The sequence below is a fragment of the Amblyraja radiata genome, chromosome 12 (genome assembly GCF_010909765.2).
Source record: "Amblyraja radiata isolate CabotCenter1 chromosome 12, sAmbRad1.1.pri, whole genome shotgun sequence".
Taxonomy (NCBI): domain Eukaryota; kingdom Metazoa; phylum Chordata; class Chondrichthyes; order Rajiformes; family Rajidae; genus Amblyraja; species Amblyraja radiata.
In genome coordinates, this window is record NC_045967.1 from 33611446 (window position 1) to 33633828 (window position 22383).

The 22383-nt window shown below is 44.2% G+C and overlaps 1 protein-coding gene across 2 annotated transcripts in view; it reads right to left on the reverse strand.

Annotated features, from left to right (window-relative positions):
- Positions 1–22383, reverse strand: part of sytl4 (synaptotagmin like 4) — a 59720-nt gene that overhangs the window by 26570 nt on the left and 10767 nt on the right. The window contains exons 2-6 of one of the 2 annotated variants that reach the window (XM_033030442.1): positions 11691–11896; positions 11379–11587; positions 4260–4475; positions 1593–1702; positions 754–883 (exon numbers count right to left, since the gene is read on the reverse strand). In XM_033030442.1, coding sequence (XP_032886333.1) covers positions 754–883; positions 1593–1702; positions 4260–4475; positions 11379–11497 — 575 coding nt within the window. In that variant the 5' untranslated portion in view covers positions 11498–11587; positions 11691–11896. Of the gene's footprint in view, positions 1–753; positions 884–1592; positions 1703–4259; positions 4476–11378; positions 11897–22383 lie in introns of both variants that reach the window. The other variant, XM_033030443.1, reaches the window with a different exon arrangement.

Consider the following 22383-nt stretch of genomic DNA (forward strand, 5'->3'; position numbering starts at 1 on the left):
TAGCATAGATATCTTGCAATCTATTTTCTAAAGCATATCAAAATATCCGCTATGTAAAGGAAATTAGCATGTCACTTTTGCTAGATATTTACTGAATATGGGGTAAAGTTTCCATTGGAAGTCCCCTTGAGATACAGAATGAGATACAACAGAATTCTTTTACAATCCTCGTTTTCTCCTCCTCTTCCCATTAATTGCCTTGGTCCTAGTCCAGTTTTATCTACTGATTATTGTAGCCCTCACTGTCCATTCTGAGCTCATGGACCTCCTTTGGCTGAGGGAACCAGGTTTGGCTGGAAAAGCTTCCAAGAAAAGTTTATTTTGAGACAATGTACGACTTTTCATCTCAGCAACTTTTCACCCTCGCTGAGGCTCAAGAGCATTGGAGATTTCAACAATGCTCCCATTTTTAGTATGTCTTGTATCCTTCGAATAGATGCAAGATTTCTTAACTTTCTTTTCCTTCTAAACCACAAAAAGGAATATCAGGGTAGAAATTCCTTACTGTTTTGTAGATACTTAATGTATAACACTATAAAACATATGCAATAACAACGTTATAAAACATGGTTGTGTGAAATTCATTGAAACCAAGTTTAGAAACAGATTTGAACGTGTATAATATTCTATACATTGGATTTTTCTTTATGGTTACTTACACATAAACTAAAATAAACAGATCAATGGCAAAAAAAATCCTAAGTTAATGACTTAAAAAATAACCTCCACCATATCCTAGATAATCACACTCACCCAGAAACCTTGCCTCCATATTGAGAAATTTTCTGCTGTGCCTTTGCCTCAATATTTTCCTTTGCCTCAACCGCCAGTGCCTGTTGTAGCAATGCCTGCCCTGCCGTCCCTCGCTTATTTACTACACCATCTGTGAAAAATTGGGAGGTATTTACCAGCTTTTACCATCCATGGTCCCAATTCATAACACCACCCATTCAATCCCACAGTAAAAAAAATAAACGGGATTGCACATTGCGTACAGAATAAAATGCACTCTACTAAAGCAACAGCTTACTTTAGTGTACCAAATTTATCATAGTAAAACACCCTAAGAAACTTCACAGGCTTGGTCAGGGATACAAAAAAGACAACATTTGACATCATATTGTATAAGAAATCATTGAGTTATGCTAGATTTTAAGAAAAACCTTAAAGGTACAAGGAGTGATTTGGAAGTGTAGGTGAGAGGAATTCTGTGAGTTTAGAACTGAGGTAACTAACATGGAGCAATTACAATCAAGGATGCACAAGAGGCCAGAATTAGAGGATTCCGAAATCTTGAGGAGTTGTAGAAGTTTACCAAAGTTGGATGGAGGGACCTGAAACCAAGGATGGAATGTGTCAAAAGGATTTAACTGGGACCCAGTGCAAGTCAATGAGCACAGGAGTCGTAGCCAACTACAACTTGGTGCGAGTTAGGACACAGGCAGCAGAGATTTGGACCGGCACCCATTTATGGTTGATGTAGGGTGGGAAGCTAAACTCGAAGGCTCAAGTTTTGAAAAAAGTTGAACATTATGCTTTATATATACATACCCATAACAGGTATTGACAATATGGATGCCTCTGTAACTTACCCCCTTGTTTCCTCTTTAGTGATGCTCTTATAATATCACTACCAAAATCAATGGTGTGCCTTTTTGCTCGATTTTCAAAGAACCAATCTCCAGTCTGTTTCTTCAGCTTTCTGAAGAACAAATGATTACATTAGCTGTGAACTTCCATTTTATTTGTCTTCAGCTGTGGAGGAGTACGTTAAGGCTTAGTCTAGACTGTACACTGCATCCTGAAAGTATTCAGACCCCTTCACCTTTTCCACATTTTGTTACGTTACAGCCTTATTCTAAAATGGATTAAATTCAGACTTGTCACAAATCCACTCCTGCATTGTCTTGACTGTGTGCTTAGGGCCGTTGTCCTGTTGGAAAGTGAACCTCCGCACCAGTCTGAGGTCCAGAACGCTCTGGAGCAGGTGTTCATCAAGGATCTCTCTGTACGCCGTTCCCTTCATCTTTCCCACAATCCTGACTAGTCTCCCAGTTCCTGCCGCTGAAAAACATTCTCACAGCATAATGCTGCCACCACCATGCTTCACCGCAGGTATGGTATTGGCCAGATGATCAGCAGTGCCTGGTTTCCTCCAGACGTGACGTTTGGCATTCAGACCAAAGAGTTCAATCTTGGTTTCATCAGGCCAGAGAATCTTGTTTAGGTGCCTTTTGGCAAACTCCAAGCGGGCTGCCATGTGCCTTTTACTGAGGAGTGGCTTTCATCTGACCACTCTACCATAAAGTCCTGATTGGTGGAGTGTTGCAGATATAGTTGTCCTTCTGGAAGGTTCTCCCATCTCCACAGAGGAACTCTGGAGCTCTGTCAGAGTGACCATTGGGTTCTTGGTCACCTCCCTGACCAAGGCCCTTCTCCCCCGATTGCTCAGTTTGGCCGGGCGGCCAGCTCTATGAAGAGTCCTGGTGGTTCCAAAGTTCTTCCATTTAAGAATTACGGAGGCAACTGTGCATTTGGGGCCTGCAATGCTGCAGAAATTGTTTTATAACCTGCCTTAGATCTGTTACTAGACACAATCCTGTCTCGGAGGTCTACGGACAATTCCTTCGTCTTCATGGCTTGGTTTTTTCTCTGACATGCAATGTTAATTGTGGGACTTTATATAGACAGGCATGTGCCTTTCCAAATCATGTCCAATCATGATTTAATTTACCACTGGTGGACTCCAATCAAGTTGTAGAAACATCTCAAGTATAATCAATGGGAACAGGATGAACCTAAGCTCAATTTTGAGTGTCATAGCAAAGGGTCTGAATACTTATGTAAATCTCATATTTCAGTTATTTCTTTTTAGTTACTTTGCAAAAAATTCTAAACACCTGTTTTCTCTTCTTCATTCTGGGGTATTGTGTGTAGATTGATGATAAAAAAAAAAAATATTTAATCCATTTCAAAATAAGGCTCTAATGTAACAAAATGTGGAAAAAGTGAAGGGGCCTGAATACTTTCTGAATGCACAGTATTTAGCAAAATGAAATAATTCTTAGCACTTTTAGACTAATTAACATCAACTACCACTTTTAACTCCAAAGTTATTGTTTCAAAGGTTTTGCATGCTTCGATCAAGAGAAATCCAATTAGCTCTCTTGTTGAAGCTGTGCTTAAAATGGCTGCTGGATGCCTAGCTTGTGGAAGGCACCTTATTGAAAAATTACATCAAGGATTATAATTTTAATTCTGCAAATACGTTTCAGAATGCCAGAGGCTTGGTTTTCTGCTACTGGAATTGAGTGAAGGAAATTACGTGATAGATACCTTCTTTTACTTATCACTTGTCAAGTTGGGAAGTGATACTTTAGTTTTTAGTTTTAGAGATACAGCATGGAAACAGGCCCTTCGGCCCACTGAGTCAGCACCGACCAGCGATCCCAGCACTTTAACTCTATTCTTCACACACTAGGGACAATTTACACATACACCAAGCCAATTAACCTACATACTGTAGGTCTTTGAAGTGTGGGTGGAAAGCGAAGATCTCGGAGAAAACCCACACGCGGTCATGGGGAGAACATACAAACTCCGTACAGACAGCACCCGTAGTCGGGCTAGAACCTGGGTCTCCGCACTGTAAGCGCTGTAAGTCAGCAACTCAACCGCTGATACCACTGTGACCGCCCCCGGTGAATTAGGGTCTATATTCTCAAATTAGTTTAACGATTGCATGTTCCAGACTGTATCTTGCTTCAAGTGGCTCTGAATCTCTAGTAGATGAGTAATTTTGTGATGTATCCCCTTCAACCGTTCCCATTCCAGTACTTTGGTTCCTGTACTTTTGGATATCTTTAGAAGGCCATGACATCTTTGTGTCAAAATCAATTGTGACTCTTGATTGTTGGCAACAATGAAATTAATTCAGGTAATGCAGCATTTTGGGGCAAATGTTAGCATTCTATTTTCAATAGAAGTATTCTCCCTTTGTCTATTGGGAAAAGTATGACCCTTGAAAAATAATAGATGACATAACTCAGTATAAACCTGACATTTTGATCTCCCAAGCATTTACTATTGCATAATCTGAGAGTGTTTTTATTCATTGCAGTGAGAGATCAGATACGTCCAGTTCCAGCTCACCCACCCCATTAATACATGGATTCTGTAGCTACACCACATGCATGAAGTACTCCATTCAGGCATTTTCTATATTTAAACAAAATACTAGTAAATAAGTACACACTCACGACTCTTTGATGCACACGTTGCATTTCCACATTTGGTTTACACCTTCAGTGCCGCACTCCTTGCACACCAGGTGGTTACACTGCTTGCACACACGCCCACTCTTAACAAAGCGACCAAGGCTCTTTTGACAGCGAGCACAAGTCTTGTCACTGTAGTCCAGGCTGCCACGTTTGGCTCCTTTACGCCGAATTTCCAGCAGCTCATTCTTCAACTTTCTTTAGAAAGAGACACAACAGTAAGGAGTGATTACGGGATCATGGAGCACAAACCCCGACATTGCACTGACAGATGACATCAATTATATTATTAACTTTCATTCTACACAACGGCACATCAAATCCAACTGCGCTACTTCAGATATGCTCTCCCGATGTGGATGAATCTCACAAGGTTGCTCTTGCTGTTTATTCCTATGGTGCTCAACATGTGGCACCATTGGTAACACCTGGCCTGAATGAACTGTCTCTGTGGTCCACCCAGGCCTGGTTTTACCCCTCCAGGCTCAGGACACCAGCATCTCCTTCAGCGGCAGCCTGAATGAATGAATACGTTTATTGGCCAAGTATGTACACATACAAGAAATGTGCCTTAGTGCTCCTCTCACAAGTAACAACACGACATACAGTAAACAATTAAGAATAAAACATTATAGTTTAAACATGTGAATGAAATAAAATACCGGAGCAAAAGGAGGCAACAGACCTTTGGTTATTGAATACAGTTACTGCTTGTGGGAAAAAGCTGTTTTTATGTCTGGCTGTGGCAGCTTTGGCAGTCCGGAGTCACCTTCCAGAGGGACATGCTTCAAAAAGTTTGTTGCCGGTGTGAGAGAGGTCAGAGATTACCTTACCCACTCACTTCCTGGCCTTTGCAGTGTACAGTTCGTCAATGGGGGGGGGGGGAAGGTTGCAGCCAACAACCTTCTCAGCTGATCGAACGATTCGCTGCAGCCTCCAGATGTTGTGCTTGGTGGCTGAGCCAAAGTCAACATGGGAAGCAAATAGGAACAACTTTGAGGCTGCTACTGAAGAATGTAGAATGGACATGTACACTGGATGTGACACTTGTGGTCAGAAACCCAGGGAACACGTTGGACTGAATTTTTCCAGGTTTGAGCCCAGAACCTTGTCCACATCCAGCTCTAGATCCAGGTGGCCTGTAGCAGAGATCTGAGATCCATCACTTGATAATGCTGGGGTGCAGTGCTGGTGAGAACAGGAGCATCACTGCATAACAATGGGGGAGAGTACTGCCGAGAACAGGTTTGGCAAGGTGGAAGGGAACGTCTGAAGAAGGGTTTCGGCCCGAAACGTCGCCTGTTTCCTTCGCTCCATAGATGCTGCTGCACCCGCTGAGTTTCCCCAGCAATTTTGTGTACCTTGGAAGGGAACATTGTTGGGGGAGGTGAGTTGAGAAACAAAAGGACAGAGTGGAAGCAGAATGGACATGAAGTGGAGAGGTGAGAGGACAGAGTATGGAGTAGAAGGGGACGGTGAGTGGAGTTCCAGGGAAATTGAATAAAAGAGTGAGGAGGTGGAGTAGTGCAATTACAACCCCCAATAGCCAGAAGTAATTAGAAACATAGAAACAGAAAAATAGGTGCAGGAGTAGGCCATTCGGCCCTTTGAGCCAGCACTGCCATTTAATATGATCATGGCTGATCATCTAAAATCAGTAACCTGTTCCTGCTTATTCCCCATATCCCTTGATTCCTTTAGCCCTAAGAGCTAAATCTTGAAAACATCCAGTGAATTGACCTCCATTGCCTTCTGTGGCACAGAATTCCACAGATTCACAACTCTCATGGTGAAGACGTTTTTCCTCATCTCAGTCCTAAATGGCCTACCCCTTATTCTTAAACTGTGACACCTGGTTCTGGACCCCCCAACATTGGGAACATTTTCCTGCATCTAGCCTGTCCAATTCTTCAAGAATTTATATGTTTCTATGATCCCATCTCATCCTTCTAAATTCCAGTGAATACACGCCCAGTCGACCCATTCTTTCATCATATGTCAGTCCCGCCATCCCGGGAATTAACCTGGTGAACCTACGCTGCACTCCCTCAATAGCAATAATGTCATTCCTCAAATTAAGAGACAAAAATTGCATACAATACTCCAGGTGCGGTTTTACCAGGGCCCTGTACAACTGCAGTGGGACCTCCTTGCTCCTAAACTCAAATAATCTCGCAATGAAGGCCAACATGCCATTAGCTTTCTTCATTACCTGCTGTACCTGATGCTTCCTTTCAGTGACTGATGTACAAACACACCCAAAGATCCAATAGCGGAGCAAGATAGGCTACTCCTGCGAAATGCAATGGGCTGACGTGTAGTACGCTACGGAGGGGATCCTGGGCATTTTTCCCCGCCCATTTTAGTAACCGGAACCTACCCGACCCGACCCGACTCGCAGTGTAATCAACGTTGCGGGGGACCAGTTTGTGTGTGTGATTCTGTCATAATTCTGTCAGTTCATACTTCTGTTAATTCTTGTCAAGAATAAAATTTGACTCTGGTAATTGTCTTCTTTAATGTTTTTTAAATCATTTCTTTTTAAATAGCTCATAAGCAGTGTTTGAGTTGATTTTGTAGTAACCGGAACCTACCCGACCCGACCCGACTCGCAGTGTGATCAACGTTGCGGGGGAACAGTTTTTGTGCGTGATATAGGGTTAGATTCATAATTCTGTTAGTTCATACGTCTTGTTAAAGAATAAAATGTTTATAAACACACATACATGAATGTGATATAAATGTATATAATCATATAACACACACAATTATATTTCTTCTGATTTTTATATCCAATGATGAACTTTATTTCAGACTAGACAAGGGACATTAAATAATAAACATTGTAAACCTCCCCACAACTTCACACACACTAGGCCCTATCCTACCCCTCAACTCCCCCCCCCCTGCCCCCCCCGGCACTCCCTCGCCTCCCCCCCACGCTATAATGTCTTCCCCCCTCCTATGCTGTAGTCCCTTAACCCACCAGCCCCCAGCTCTACATCTCTCCCCATGCTCTCTGCACCCCGGGCCCCTACCCTACCTCTCTCTCCCAAAGATCTTATAGCGGAGGTCCTCTATAAGATCTTTGCTCTCTCCCTCCCCCCGGCCCGGCCCTACCCAACCCTCCTGCGCCACCACTACCCCACTTGCACTACTCCCCTCCTCTCTCCCTGCTGCCCGGGCCGCGCACCTCCCTCTCCCTGCTATCCCGGGCCGCGCACCCCCTCTCCCCGCCCGTCAAAGACTTGCGAAGATACGGGAGCGGAGGCGGCAGCAAAGATCCGATCTTTGGCCAGAAGCAAGATGGCGGAGGCTGGTTGCTAAAATGAGTCCTATAATCACCCATGAATCTGCCCATGACCGTACTACGTGTTTTGCGTAGGAGTAGGCCATCTTGCTCTGCTATAAGATCTTTGAGCACACCCAGGTCTTGTTGCACCTCCCCTTTTCCTAATCTGACACCATTCAGATAAAAATCTGCCTTCATGTTCTTGCCACCAAAGTGGATAACCTCACATTTATCCACATTGTACTGCATCTGTCATGCATCTGCCCACTCACTCAAACTATCCAAGTCACCCTGCAGCCTCATAGCATCCTCTTCGCAGCTCACACTGCCACCCAGCTTTGTGTCATCTGCAAACTTGGAGATATCACATTTAATTCTCTTGTCTAAATTGTTAATATAGAAACATAGAAAATAGGTGCAGGAGGAGGCCATTCAGCCCTTCGAGCCAGCACCGCCATTCATTGTGATCATGGCTGATCGTCCCCTATCAATAACCCGTGCCTGCCTTCTCCCCATATCCCTTGATTCCACTAGTCCCTGGAGCTCCGTCTAACTCTCTCTTAAATCCGTCCAGTGATTTGGCCCTCTGTGGTAGGGAATTCCATAAATTCACAACTCTCTAGGCGAAAAAGTTTTTTCTCATCTCACTCTTAAATGGCCTCCCCTTTATTCTGAGTGTGGCCCCTGGTTCTGGGCTCGCCCAACATTGGGAACATTTTTCCTGCATCTAACTTGTCCAGTCCTTTTATAATTTTATATGTTTCTATAAGATATCCCCTCATCCTTCTAAACTCCAATGAATACAAGCCTAGTCTTTTCAATCTACAATATATACTAGACTAAGTGCAGACCCGTTGGGTCTGTTCCCCCAACGTGCGGTTGTGGGGGGGGCAGGGGAGGCGGCATGCATCGTCACACACACTAACTATCCCCCCCCCCCCTCCGCACACATGCTAATTACCCCCTTTGATATTATATTAATATTATTAATGTGCTCCTTTTACTCCGTAACCACCCTGTCTGCTGACGCATAGCCTTGCAGTCACATCTAGAGAGGGGGGGGGGGAGGGGCGGGGGTAGAGAGTGAGGGCAGAGAGAGATGGGGCCGAGACAGAGAGAGAGGCAGAGACAGAGAGAGGGGGGCAAGAGGGAGAGCGGGGTGGAGGGGAGGAGAAGAGGGAGGGTGGGTGAGGGGGGAAAGGTGCGGGAGGAGAGGAGAGAGGGAGGGGAGGAGAGAGAGAGGGGAGGGGGGGGGGGGGGGGGGGAGAGGGGGGGCTGAGAGGGTGGTGAGGGGAGGGGGAGAGTTGGGGAGCAGGAAAGGGGAGGGAGTGGGGGAGGGTGGGGAAGGGAAGGGGGTAGGGGGGTGTGGAGGGGAGGGGGGTTTAGGGGAGGGAGGGTGGGGGAGGGGAGGAGGGGGAGAGAAAGAGGGGAGAGAGAGAGAGAGAGAGGGAGAGTGGGGGAGGGGAGAGAGAGAGTGAGAGAGAGAGAGAGGGGGAGAGAGAGGGGGGGGAGAAAGAGAGAGGGGAGGGAGAGATATGTGAGAAAGGGGGGAGAAAGAGAGGGGGAGAGAGAGGGGGGAGAGAGGGGGGGAGAGAGGGGGGGAGAGAGGGGGGGGGAGGGGGGGGGAGGGGGGGGGAGGGGGGGGAGAGAGGGGGGGAGAGAGAGAGGGAGAGAGGGGGAGAGAGAGAGAGAGGGAGAGAGAGGGTGGAAAGAGAGAGAGAGGTGGGGAGAGGGATATGTGAGAAAGGGGGGAGAAAGAGAGGGGGAGAGAGAGGGGGGAGAGAGAGGGGGGGAGAGGGGGGGGGAGAGGGGGGGGAGAGAGGCAAAGAGGGGGAGAGAGAGAGAGGAGGGAGAGAGAGAGGAGGGAGAGAGTGGGGAGAGAGAGAGAGAGGGGGGGTAGAGAGAGAGAGAGAGGGGGGTAGAAAGAGGAGAGGGAAGAGGAGGGAGAGAGAGGGGAGAGAGAGGGGAGAGAGAGAGAGGGGAGAGAGAGAGAGGGGAGAGAGAGAGGGGGGGAGAGAGAGAAAGGGAGAGAGACAGGAGGAGAGAGGGAAAGAGAGAGAGATAGGGAGAGAGAGAGAGGTGGGGAGAGAGGAGGGGAGAGAGAGAGAGTGCCTTTTTACTTCAACCAAACCCTCCAAACAACCATTTGCAGGCAGCGCCTTTTTACTTCAAACCAATCATATTTTCATTTTCAAACCACATTAAGGGCACTCACAGTTGAGTAGACATGTGTTCAGTGTTATTCAGAGCTCTGAGAGACGTGACCTCCATTTTGCAGAGACTGAGTGAGGCACACCACTTCCTGGTTTTATAGTCCCTCCCCCTCCCTCCGGCAGGGGCACAGAGAGAATGGTGAATTTTTAAAAAACATTAATATCTCTCTGATTTTTCATCAATGGGAAAAATCCTCTGGTCCAGGAAGGCAAACGTGGGCTCTGAGTGAGGTGGCCAAAAATGATGGCCGTAGATGGTGGCGTTCTCTCGGAAATCGCAGCACAGTGGGCCAAAAGCGGTCAAGATCAGACTTTTAGTAATATAGATTGTAAATTACTGGGGTCCCAGCACCCAACCTTGTGGCACCCCACTAATCACATTCAAGGAATGAATATCCTTGGTAGTTAATCTTTCCAGGTGCAAGAGAAAGAATTGCAGCCTCACAAAAAACAACCTCAGAACTATGTGGGAGGCAAAATTCCCATCAATTTGTAGAAGTGGAAGTTTCTAGTATTCAATAATCAGTTGGTCAGCAGCAGAGCAGAAATGTGCTTCCCTGAAAGATAAAGTATTTCCCTGAAGGATAAAGAAATGAACTGCAAAATTGAATCATAGTTAAAAATCCATCTTTACATCAGCTTTGCTAGGAGAAGAGTTCTGGAAGACAATTTTAAAGTCATGCCTATTGATCTGTGCTTGTCTTCATTTCCCCAAGTTGTTCTGAAACTAAAGGCCACAGAAATATGTGTGAACTTTGAACTGACATACATATATCAAAACTAAATATTGAAACAGCTTCAATTTAAGTGAATTAAGAGAGTTTATGCAAACAAAAATGCAACTGAGATTGTGTGGACAAACAGAATCATCTGACCCTGATATTTATGAGTCACTGTTGAAATGTCGAGCATAGGTATTTTCATTCTTAAATAGCATAATAATGGAGATTAATCTGAGCAAGTGTGAGGTGTTGCACTTTGAGAGGTTGAATGTAAAGGAAAAGCAGACAGTTAATGGCAAGAGTCAGAACAGCATTGATTTACAGAATTCATAGCTCCCTGAAAGTGGTAAAGAAGGTGATTTATATGCTTATCTTCATTGGTCAGTGGACTGAGTATATAAATCAGGAAGTCATGTGCTTAATAAAATTCTGGTGAGGCTGCATTTGGAGTAATATGTGCCCCAATATTGGAAGAATATCAAGGCTTTAGCTGCACAAGACATTTACCAGAATGTTGCCTGGATTAGACAGTATTAGCTATATGGACAGTAGACTCAAGGAACTGCAGATGCTAGAGTAATTCAGTGCACCAGGAAACATCTCTGGAGAACATGGACAGGTGACGTTTCGAGTTGAGTAGGGGTGAGAACGTTGGAAGAGTGATGGGGGCTTGACAAAGCCTGGCACTCGATTGCCAGAGTGAGCCACACACAAACTAGAGGAACAGCACCTCATATTATGCTTGGGAAGCTTATACCCCAATGGGATTAACATTGAATTCTACAATTTTGGGAGCAGAATTAGACCATTCGGCCCATCAAGTCTACTCCGCCAGTCAGCAGCTTTACCGCAACATCTTCTCTCTCCACAGTACCTTATTCGCTTATCCTCCAGTTTCTTCAACTGCGCATCACGGATGAGAACGTTCATGATTGCTTCATTCTCTTTATCTGTCAGGAATGACAAGTTGATCAACTCCATCTGTTTGGACATTATGCCACATTCACCAAGAGGGTCACCGACTGCAACAATCTCCTCCTTACGAAGTGTGGGCCACGGAAGGAAATTGCAGAATGTTCAAAACTGAAATTGAATGTTGAGCTATCAATGTAAAGCTTTCAGTGTTTAAATTCTTTCTAAGAAAAAGAATATCAATGTTTGTAGACAATGCTGCGCATTCACTAACCGCAATTATTCTGAGCCGGACTGATTTCTGCATCAAGTCTTCAACTCATGAGGCTGCCCAATGTCCGTGTTAAGTCTCCAACTCATGAGAATGTCCACCGATGGTGATCCACTTTGACATCATCTTGCTGTCCAATCCACTCAGCAAACTCAATTCACAACCTCCAATTTGGTTCCAGTCTTTTAAACATTCCACCAAACTGGACCCTAGAAATGAACAAATCCGGAACAATTATTCGTGCAGAAAATACTCAGACTCACTCCTGCTGTTAACTTCATTATCCTAAAGATGAAGGTGAATGTGTATTTCTCTAGCAAGCGACAGTTAGCATTGTGTACACAAACAATTCACGTACTGTAGTCTTAAACCATCAGAAGACAGGGTGAAATATAAACTATTTCTGCACTAAGTTATACAGACATTACCTTGGACAAGCCTAAATATTGTTGTGGAAGGGTTCATATCTTAAATAAAGTTATTTAATTACTCCATTAATTGATCAGCCCCTGGAATCAATCTTAAATTCACAAATGACTGAAGCATTTGACCAAATCTTTAACATGATTTTCTCTAGTTTATAATCTGTAGTTCAGAATATTTTGGGACTAACTTTAATAATACTAAGAGGTTTATTTTACTAAAGAGCTCTATATATTGGGCAACAGAACCGTCCTCTCATCAACTAGAGAACAATCCAGACCTCCCATCTACCTCATTGGAGACCATCAAACTATCTTTAATCGGACTTTACTGGGCTTTAGCTTGCACTAATCATTGTACCCTGCATCTGTACACTGTGGATGGCTTGATTGTGTATAGTCTTTTCGCTGACTGGAGAGCGAGCAACAAAAAGCTGACACATGACAATAATAAAAGAAACAAAAAAAACCCATGAGTCATAATTATCACCTCTACCCCTCTTCTCATTTTGGTCAGGTATTTCAGCAGTATTTTTAAATTGAACTCTATTTTTGGTGGCACTGACTAGCAACCACAAGATCAACAGAAACTCACTAGCAAGGCAGGGCCATGCCTCGCCCATCAGTCCAAATGCCTTAATTGTTCAGTCATGATAAATATCTGCTTTCTCCGCCAACAAAGGAACTTGATTAATATGTTTGAACAGGGAAGCTGTAACCGTGACAATGATGATGATAGTTGGCCCTCGCTCTGACAAATAATTTATACAGAAGGCAGGAGGCATCGAGATCAGAGCGCCGTGTTGGGAACACATTCCCCATGATCAAATTCACACACCTGATGATATTGGGAGTGAAAAGGATACAAAGTACTGGACTGACTCAGCAGGTCACTCCAGTGACTCAGCAGAACATGGATAGGTAACATTTCAGGCCGAGACCCTTCTTCTACAGACAGAAGAAAGGTCTTTCCCCAAAAAGTGACCATGTTCTCCAGAGATGATGTCTGACCCGCTGAGTTACTTCAGTACTTTGTGTCCTTTCGCGCATTAACAGGCATCGTGTGGTTCTTTGTTTTTAGATATTGGGAGTGAGACTGATTTATCAGCAGGCATTGCTAGTACGTGCTAGTTATTAAGAGAAGCCAATTTGTAAAAATCTTTCAAATGGACAGACGAAACTGAAATCTTATTTGCACAAACAAATAAGGAACAGGAAAGGGCCACTTGGCCTTTCAACCCCTCATTCAAGAAGATAATGACATTGTATCTGCCTATCCGTTCATATAATTCAAACACTGCTGTCACCACTCTTGTAGTAAAGGTTTCAAATATTTGCGAGCTTCAGAGAAACTATTTTGCCTATTCTTGGCCATAAACGGATGACCTCTTATTTTTAAACGTTTTTACTCCAGATTCTAGATTCGCCCACAAGAGGAAATGTGGTCTCCACATCCTCTTTGTTGATACCTCTCAGAATCTTACATTTGTACAGAACAAAATAGCTCTGGGCTTCAAGAACTCAGGGTTTAGCGAAATTCTAACTGACTTATATCCAAAGATAGACACAAAGTGCTGGAGTAACTCAGCGAGACAGGCCGTATCTCTGGAGAGAAGGAAATGGGTGACGTTTCGGGTCGAGACCCTTCTTCAGACTCACCCAGACCTATATCCAAGTTGCAATGACCCTTCTTTGGGGTTGAGTGTGCAGTCATCCTAAAGATAGGTGAATGTCAGGGGCTAATTTTAAAAGCCACAAAAAAAAACCTTGCCATTATTCACTATGCAGGAGACATGGCGACACGGCACAGCCTACACATTTTAATGAGCTAGATTGCTCTGTGAACTAGCCGGCAGTTCCACAGCACAGATGAACATAACGCCCTGATTAAATATCCCAGATTAGTTTCAGAGAGGAGGAACCCAGCACCAACTCAGGTCAAAGTTTTGCTCAAAGTTTGAAATATTTCTCTCCAGTGGGGGAACGGTGAGCTGTTCCACTCCTGCACGTGGCCAAAAATCTATCGGACTTGCGCTCAATATGCTCAAAACCTCATAAAGGTTAAATGAAATAACAAATTTCAGTTTATGCAGGAGAGAAAAAGCAAAAAAAAAGCATTTATAAATTGCCCACTAAGCTATTAATATGTTTTTAATGCATGACTTCACCTACAGTGAATATAAAAGCATTAAACAATTCAAACAATGTCGTGGCAAATACCTTATTTAGCAGGGTGCAGAGAGTCTCTTAGGGAGAAATTCTGTTGGATTCTGGGCAGTCCAGTTATATTACTTAACCAGGCATGTAAATTATATCGGTAAGATGACTCAAGCAGAATATCGACTGTCCAGTCCTAATATTGAAGAGGCTGCCTGACCTGCTGCGTTACTCTGGCACTCTATGCCCGATTATGTATTAATCAGCATCTGCACTTCTTCGTTTCTACTGAAGAAGCTGACAAAAAATTTTAATTATTTTCAATAAACATTTTCTTTTGAAAAGAGGGAAGGGTGGCAGAGAGTCGCAGCGGTAGAAATGGTGGTTCACAGAACCAGTTTGATCCAGACCACGGGTGCTGTCTGTATGGAGTTTGCACGTTCACCCTGTGACGGTGTGGGTTTCCTCCAGGTGCTCCAGTTTCCTTCCACATCCCAAAGATGTGCAGATTTGCAGGTTAATTATCTTCTGTAAATTGTCCTTAGTGTGTGGGATAGAACTAGTATGCAGGTGATCGCTGGATGGCATGGACTCGATGGGCCAAAGGGCCTATTTCCACACTGTATCTCTAAACTAAACTCTAAACTAAACGAGTCAGTGAGTTAGATACGTAGAATGAGAGGTGTGGGTAGATAATTGCTTGCATACAATCAGAATCCACCAAAATAATCTACCCTTTTGAAGCAGGATTCAAGTTGCCAGAGGCATATGGCTTCATATCTTTTCTGGATGATAATTTGCATAAATGAAGTACATCTGAATTCCACACCCAAAAACTGAACTCTGCTGTTGAGTCAGATTGCTGCACATTTTCACAGACTAGGAACAGTTGACTAAAAAAACAAAACAAAATTCCGAATCTCTTTAGACAATAGACAATAGGTGCAGGAGTAGACCATTTGGCCCTTCGAGCCAGCACTGCCATTCAATGTGATCATGGCTGATCATCCCCAATCAGTACCCCGTACCTGCCTTCTCCCCATATCCCCTGACTCCGCTATCTTTAAGAGCCCTATTTAGTTCTCTCTTTAAAGTATCCAGGGAACCGGCCTTCACCGCCCTCTGAGGTGATCAGAAAACATAGGGCAATGTTTACAAATCACCTCAGTATTTATAGGGCAACAACAAAGATGGAAATTGGAGGACCTGAGAGGGGGGAAATTTTAAAAGATGGCAGGAAATCAAAATACTGCACCAATGAGTGTTCATGCTGTTCCCTTGACTGCGGTAGGTATTAAACAGATCCTGCAATACAATCAAGGACACAAACCTGTTGTTGTGCTCTAGTAAATCTGATTAGAGGTGGACCAAGAAGGCAGCAGCGTTCCCTGGATGTAATGCGGGGAGTGGTTTAATAATCTAACAGGATTAGTAAAGATGAGTAAATTGTAGCTTCATCGACACCCTGCAGTCCCCAATTTGAGGAGTCAGGAGCATCCATTGCTCTCACCGCATTTCAGCTGATTCCTCGATTTGCCCAGTAGAGGTCGTGTGTTTAGGACAGCGGTTCTTAACCTGGGGGTCATTTGGGGTTATTCCAGGGGTCATTAAGGGGTCATAAATAACATATCAATTTGTTGAGCCCATTTTTAGGAACCTAACAAAGGTACATACCACACACAGTAATCTGTTCGCGTATGCACGTACGTATACGCACACGAACTGTGCGTGCTGTACAGAGCCCTAGTGAGACCACACCTGGAGTATTGTGTGCAGTTTTGGTCCCCTAATTTGAGGAAGGACATTCTTGCTATTGAGGGAGTGCAGCGTAGGTTTCCAAGGTTAATTCCCGGGATGGCGGGACAGTCAAATCTGAGAGAATGGAGCAGCTGGGCTAGTACACTCTGGAGTTTAGAATGATGAGAGGAGATCTCATTGAAACATATAAGATTGTTAAGGGCTTGGACACACAAGAGGCAGGAAACATGTTCCCGATGTTGGGGGAGTGCAGAACCAGGGGCCGCAGTTTAAGAATAAGGAGTAAGCCATTTAGAAAGGAGACGAGGAAACACTTTTCCTCACAGAGAGTGGTGAGTCTGTGGAATTCTCTGCCTCAGAGGGAGGTGGAGGCAGGTTCTCTGAATGCTTTCAAAGGAGAGCAAAATAGGGCTCTTAAAAATAGGGGATATGGGGAGAAGGCAGGAACGGGGTACTGATTGGGGATGATCAGCCATGATCACATTGAATGGCTCGAAGGGCCAAATGGCCTACTCCTGCACCTATTGTCTATTGTCTATTGTGAGCCATGTCTGCCAAGAAGCATATGTATAGTGAAGCATTTCTCAAGTTTGGCTTCACAAGCATTGTTCAAAAATCCACGATCAAGCCGCAATGTGATATCTGTGCCAAGGTTTTGAGCTACGAGAGCATGAAGTCCAGCGAACTGAAGATCCATTTGGAGTCTTGTCACAGTGAACTGACGGGGAAGGGTGTGGACTATTTCAAGCGAAAAGAAGCCGCACTCAAGGGTTCCCGCATCGATTCGACGGGTCACTGTGCTCGTCAAAATGAAGCAGCGCTGGAGGGTTCATACCGGATTGCTTATCGAATCGCACAGACTAAGAAACCTCACACCATCGGTGAAGAGCTTACAAGCCATGCCTTCTCGAAGCAGCGAAGTTCTTGCTGGGGGAACAGCAGTCAAACAAGTTCAGGCAGATTTCACTTTCGAATGACACAGTCAAAAGTCGAATCTCGGATATGAGTAATGATATTCTGCTGCAAGTAGTGAGCGCTGTGAAGAGCAGTCCAGAATATTCACTGCAACTGGACGTGTCAACAGATGTTGCCTCATGTTCCCAACAGCTAATCTACATTCGTTACCTCAACGGAGAAGCCATGAAGGAGGAGAACCTGTTCTCGGAGCCATTGGCCACTACCACTCGGGGAGAAGATGTGTTCAGAATGCTGGAAGCCTTCCTCATCAAACATGAGCTTGGCTGGGACCGACTTGTCAGGATGTGTAAAGATGGGGCACCTTCCACGGTCGGATGCAGATAAGGCTTCAAACTTTCATGAAGGATATCGCTGCCCATGTATCCTTCACCCACTGCATGATACATCGCGATGCTTTAGCAATGAAGACTCTCCCTCCTGGTCTTTGAGAAGTGCTTTCAGATGTGGTGAAGATTGCGAACCACATCCGAGGGAGCGTAACAAACTCAAGAATCTTCAAAGCGATATGTGAAGAAATGGACGCCGATTGCACTGTTTTGATATTTTTATTTATTTATTTTAAAAAAACCTTTATTTATAAAGTGCTTTAAACAACCGCAGTTGCCACAAAGTGCTGTACATGAGAACTCATGGACAAAAAGTTATTACAAACCATTAAAAACTGTAAAACGAAGGACTAAAAACAGTAAAAATTAAAAGACATTAAAAGCACTAAGAACAGGAGCAATGTCTCAGCCAGTGTCGAAAGCCAGAGAATAAAAATGAGTTTTTAGGGAGGATTTGAAGATGGACAGTGAGGGGGCCTGTCTGATGTGCAACGGCAAGGTGTTCCAAAGTGCCGGAGCAGCAACAGAAAAGGCTCTATCCCCTCTGAGCTTCCGCTTAGACTGTGATGAAGGTTGCTCTCTCCAATAAATCTGAAGAAATCAGTATATGAGAAAAACCGATTATCCATAGTACCCTGCGAATCTGGAAACAAGTGAAGTCAACCCTTACATTGAGAAATTTTCTCTCACCAATCGCCAACAATCCCTCATTTAAGCCGTCTACTGTAGACAAGGCGTTCACACATTGGGAAAGTTTAGGAATTAAAAAAACTGGGAGATCTTTATGAGATGGGGACTCTCCTCTCATTTCAAGAATTACAGTTGAAATATCACCTGAAAGGTAGCCAATATTTTAGATGTCTTCAAATACGAGACTATCTGAAATCACATACCCAAGACTGTCAATATATGGTTTCAGACATACTAGACGAATGCATGAATAGAAACTCGGATTCAAATAAGTTAATATCGTACCTTTATAATACCCTTTTAAATATTCAAACCCCATAGTCAGAAATAATTAGGCGAGCTTGGGAAGATGAACTGGGCCGAACAATTTTAAAAGATAGATGGGAGGAAAGTCTTCTATATATACACACAACTGTTCTCTTTACGTTAGGCATTTGTTAATACAATTTAAAATACCGCATAGACTTTATTATTCAAAGTCTAAACTGAATAAGATCTTCCCAAATGTCTCCCCTATTTGTGATAAATGTCTCCTTCAGGAAGCAACCATAACTCACTCTTTTGCCTCTTGTATAAAGTTACATAATTTCTGGAGGGGAATTTTTGAAATGTTTTCTAAAATACTTTAAATAAAATTGGATCCCGACACAGAATTGATTACTGTAGGTACGTCTGTCAGAAGCCTGTTTTGAGCTAACACTATTTCAAAGACGTTTCCTTAATTATGGCCTGATAACGGCAAAAAAATTAATACTTAAATTTTTGGAAACACACATCAGTCCCTACTGTAAAGATGTGGATTACAAACATGTCAGAGACACTACATTTGGAAAATATTAGACTTGTCTTGGCAGAAAAACCAGATCAATTTTTCAAGACACGGACACCCTTCACCGAATTCTTACAAGGATAGTATGGCACAACACAACTTTGGATTTAAATCCAACTATGGGTTGGGTGAGGGGGGTGGACGAGAGGCAGGTATATCTCCACTTTTTTCTTTTTTTCCTTTTTTTTTTCTTTTTTCCGTTTCCTCTCTTATACCTTTACTCACTCTTTGGCCACACTACTTTGGTCGTCTAGGGGTCCTATCTTTTCACTTTTCACCTTTTCCTTCTCTTGTTCTTTCTCTCTTGTAAGTTCAGGAGGAAGATTCACCTTTACCAGAGAAGAGTACAGGATGGTGACACGACAATCTTCCCTGAGATGATGACGCACCTGGATGCTACGCCAAATGCTGAATGCCACTTCCACGAGGAGATCTCAACCCACCTTCTGGCAATCAGTGAAGCCATTGAGCCTTACTTCCCCGGACTGGACGACCGCTCTCGTGAGGAGTGGATCGTCCGACCCTTTTCCGTTGAAGACGGTGCCATCAGCGATACTGACGTGGCTGCGAAGTTTGAATTTTACCAAATTCGTGAAGATGCGCAGCTCAAGAGTGATTTCATGGAACGAGCTCGACACGTTTTGGCTGAAAGTGAAGGACTGTCCTGTTCTTTTGAAGAGGACCCTGACCGTATTGGTCCAGTCCCCCTCAACCTATTGCTGTGAGGCTGGATTGTCAACCATGGTAACTCTGAAAACGAAGGCACGCAATAGGCTTGTGATCGACGCTGACATGAGGTGCTGCCTGTCGAGCATTCGTCCTCGTTTTGATCGCCAGGTGGCTGTGAAATAATTTCAGCCATCCCATTGACTGAGTATTGACAGACTTTTGTTCATTAATCGGGCTGTTTTTTTTCTTCAATGTTTGTTTTGGGGCTCACGTACTGACCAAGAATGTCTGAAGGGGTCGTGGGGCCAAAAAGGTTAAGAACCACGGGTTTAGGAGATGCTGTCAGAGGAGTCTAGATAAGGAACTGCATGCATATTGTGGATGCTATCACTGTTTCACAGTGCACTGCTGATGGAGGGAATATTTAGTGTGGTGAATGGGATACCAATCACGCAGGCTGCTTTATCATGGATGTTGTCAGGTGTTCTTGTGTTTTGACGAAGTTCAAGTCCAGGCAAGTGTCCTGCTGACTCATGCCCGTGGAAAGACTTTGGGACGTCAGGAGGGGAGTTACCCACCACAGGAGAATCCCAAGTATCTTTGGGATATCCAGCCTCCTCACCTCTGATCCACACTTGTGGCTCCCAGATACACGTGCCCAGGAATAAATCCATCTCGCGTGGTGGAGAAACTGAATGTGGGGGAATACCCATGCTATGCCTCCATTGCTGAACTGCCTCAGGTCATGCATTTCATAAAATGAAATCTGCTTTGCTCACAGTTCATCAGCATTAAAATGGTTTGCTAACCTTCAACTTACCTTACTTCCTCTCCTGGATGGTTACTCATATTTACATATCGTTCCTGCTGCATTCCAAGAACCTTAATACAGCGACCACTCTTTAGTTTATGCCTGACCATAAATGCTCAGTCAAGACCAATCTAAAACCACACTTGGTTTTTTAACCTTCTGTCGTTGCGAGAGAACAACGAGTAGGCTATCAAACTCCTTCCTCTTCTCAGTCAGTCACATCAAAGCCCCAGCAGAAATAACTAGCCTTACACAATCCATGCATTACAGCCTGCCCTTCTTCGATACGCAAACCAGTAACACAGTTTTAAGGACATTCTTAATCTACAATTGTTCAAGTTATGAATATTTCCTATCTTGCTACCAACTCTTTGGGATATGTGTCTTTGATTTACACATCGTTCACAGTGCACAGGAATATGATGTATTAAAATACATATAATGCACTACTCTCCACTCCACCCCCCCCTCCCCCCCCCCCCCCCCCCCCCCCCTCGCCCACCATCCCAGCCTTTTTCATTTACAAAATTTCAATGACCATGAATGCAATCCTCCCAAGAATCGGGGGATTACTCCATTTCTCACAGGATTAGTAGATGTGCCAAAAAATGATGACTTCCCCCCTGGTGAACCTGTAACACAAAACATTTGTTCGGAACAGCAAAATCTGCATCAGGCCAACATTCTGCAGGCTCAATGCAGAAGATGGCCAAATCCTGCTGATATTTCTTATTATTATTCACCTAATAATCCACTTTGGACTCCACCCAGTGAATATTTGTCTGGAACTCGTTCGCCTGAACAGAGCGCTGTACAGTTCAGGCAGAACTCCCACTGACCCGGTCCCTTCTGTTTTGGCCAAGTAATTCAGCACTTTAATTATTTTTTGTTCTCTCGCACGACACTGTGTTTGGACATTTTGCATTCCATTTCTCATCAATCATCAAAGCTTCCTTGAGCTTCATACTTATTTGGTTGCCTGTTTTTCTTCATTATATTCCAGGTGCTTCTGGTTCATGCATTTAAATTATTTACAACTCACTTTGTGAATCCCAGTCTGCAAAAAGAAGGATCTGGGAAGATGGAGTTAAAGTACAGAATAATCCTGATTTGAGAGAATGGTAAAACAGACTCTAAAGGCTCATTTTTAATTTCCTTTCCATGCATCAACAGCGATGATTTCCCCCAGGTTTTGCCTGATTGCTATGATAACTTTGATGGACTAGCTGCAGCATCTCTGACAGAAATAGTATTGCCTGGGCTGCAACTACCGTTCCGATCTTTCAGCTGAATCTTTGCCCTGCATCCAACAGATCCCTGTGGAAATTAAATCTCCATCATTAAATAAATGGCTCCCTTGTGTAATCTCACCACTAATCTTTTGGAAGTTTAATTATATTACTAATTTCAGTCCACTTCCTAAAGACTTCACAGTCCCCTTCTATCCAGGGGACTGTGGAGTCAGGGCCTTCTCCGCATCAATGATGACGTTAGTTTATTATCATCCCAGTAACAGTAGTTAACTCAATCTGCTTTGCCATCTTTTTCCAAACACAGCTGTCCCTGGGTTACAAAAGGATTTGGAACCTGATTTTTTTGTAAATCAGAAATGTACAAAAATAGTGGTGACACAGTGATGCAGTGGTAGATTTGCTGCCTTACAGCAGCAGAGACCCGGGTTTGTTCCTGACTATGGGTGCTGTCTGTACGCAGTTTATACCAATGATCTTAGAGCAGAGCAAGATGGGTTACTCTCACGCAAACGTGTAGTACGCTCATGGGCGGATTCATGGGTGGTTATAGGACCCATTTTAGCGACCAGTCCTCGCCATCTTGTTCCGCCATCTTGCTCCGCCATCTTGTTCCGCCATCTTGCTTCCGGCCAAAGATCGGATCTTTGTTTCCGCAGCGGCCCGGGGAGTGTGGAGCCCGGGGCAGCGGGGAGAGGGAGTGAGCAGCCCGGGGAGAGGGAGTGAGCGGCCCGGGGCAGCGGGGAGAGGGAGTGTGGGGCCCGGGGAGAGGGAGTGAGCGGCCCGGGGAGAGGGAGTGAGCGGCC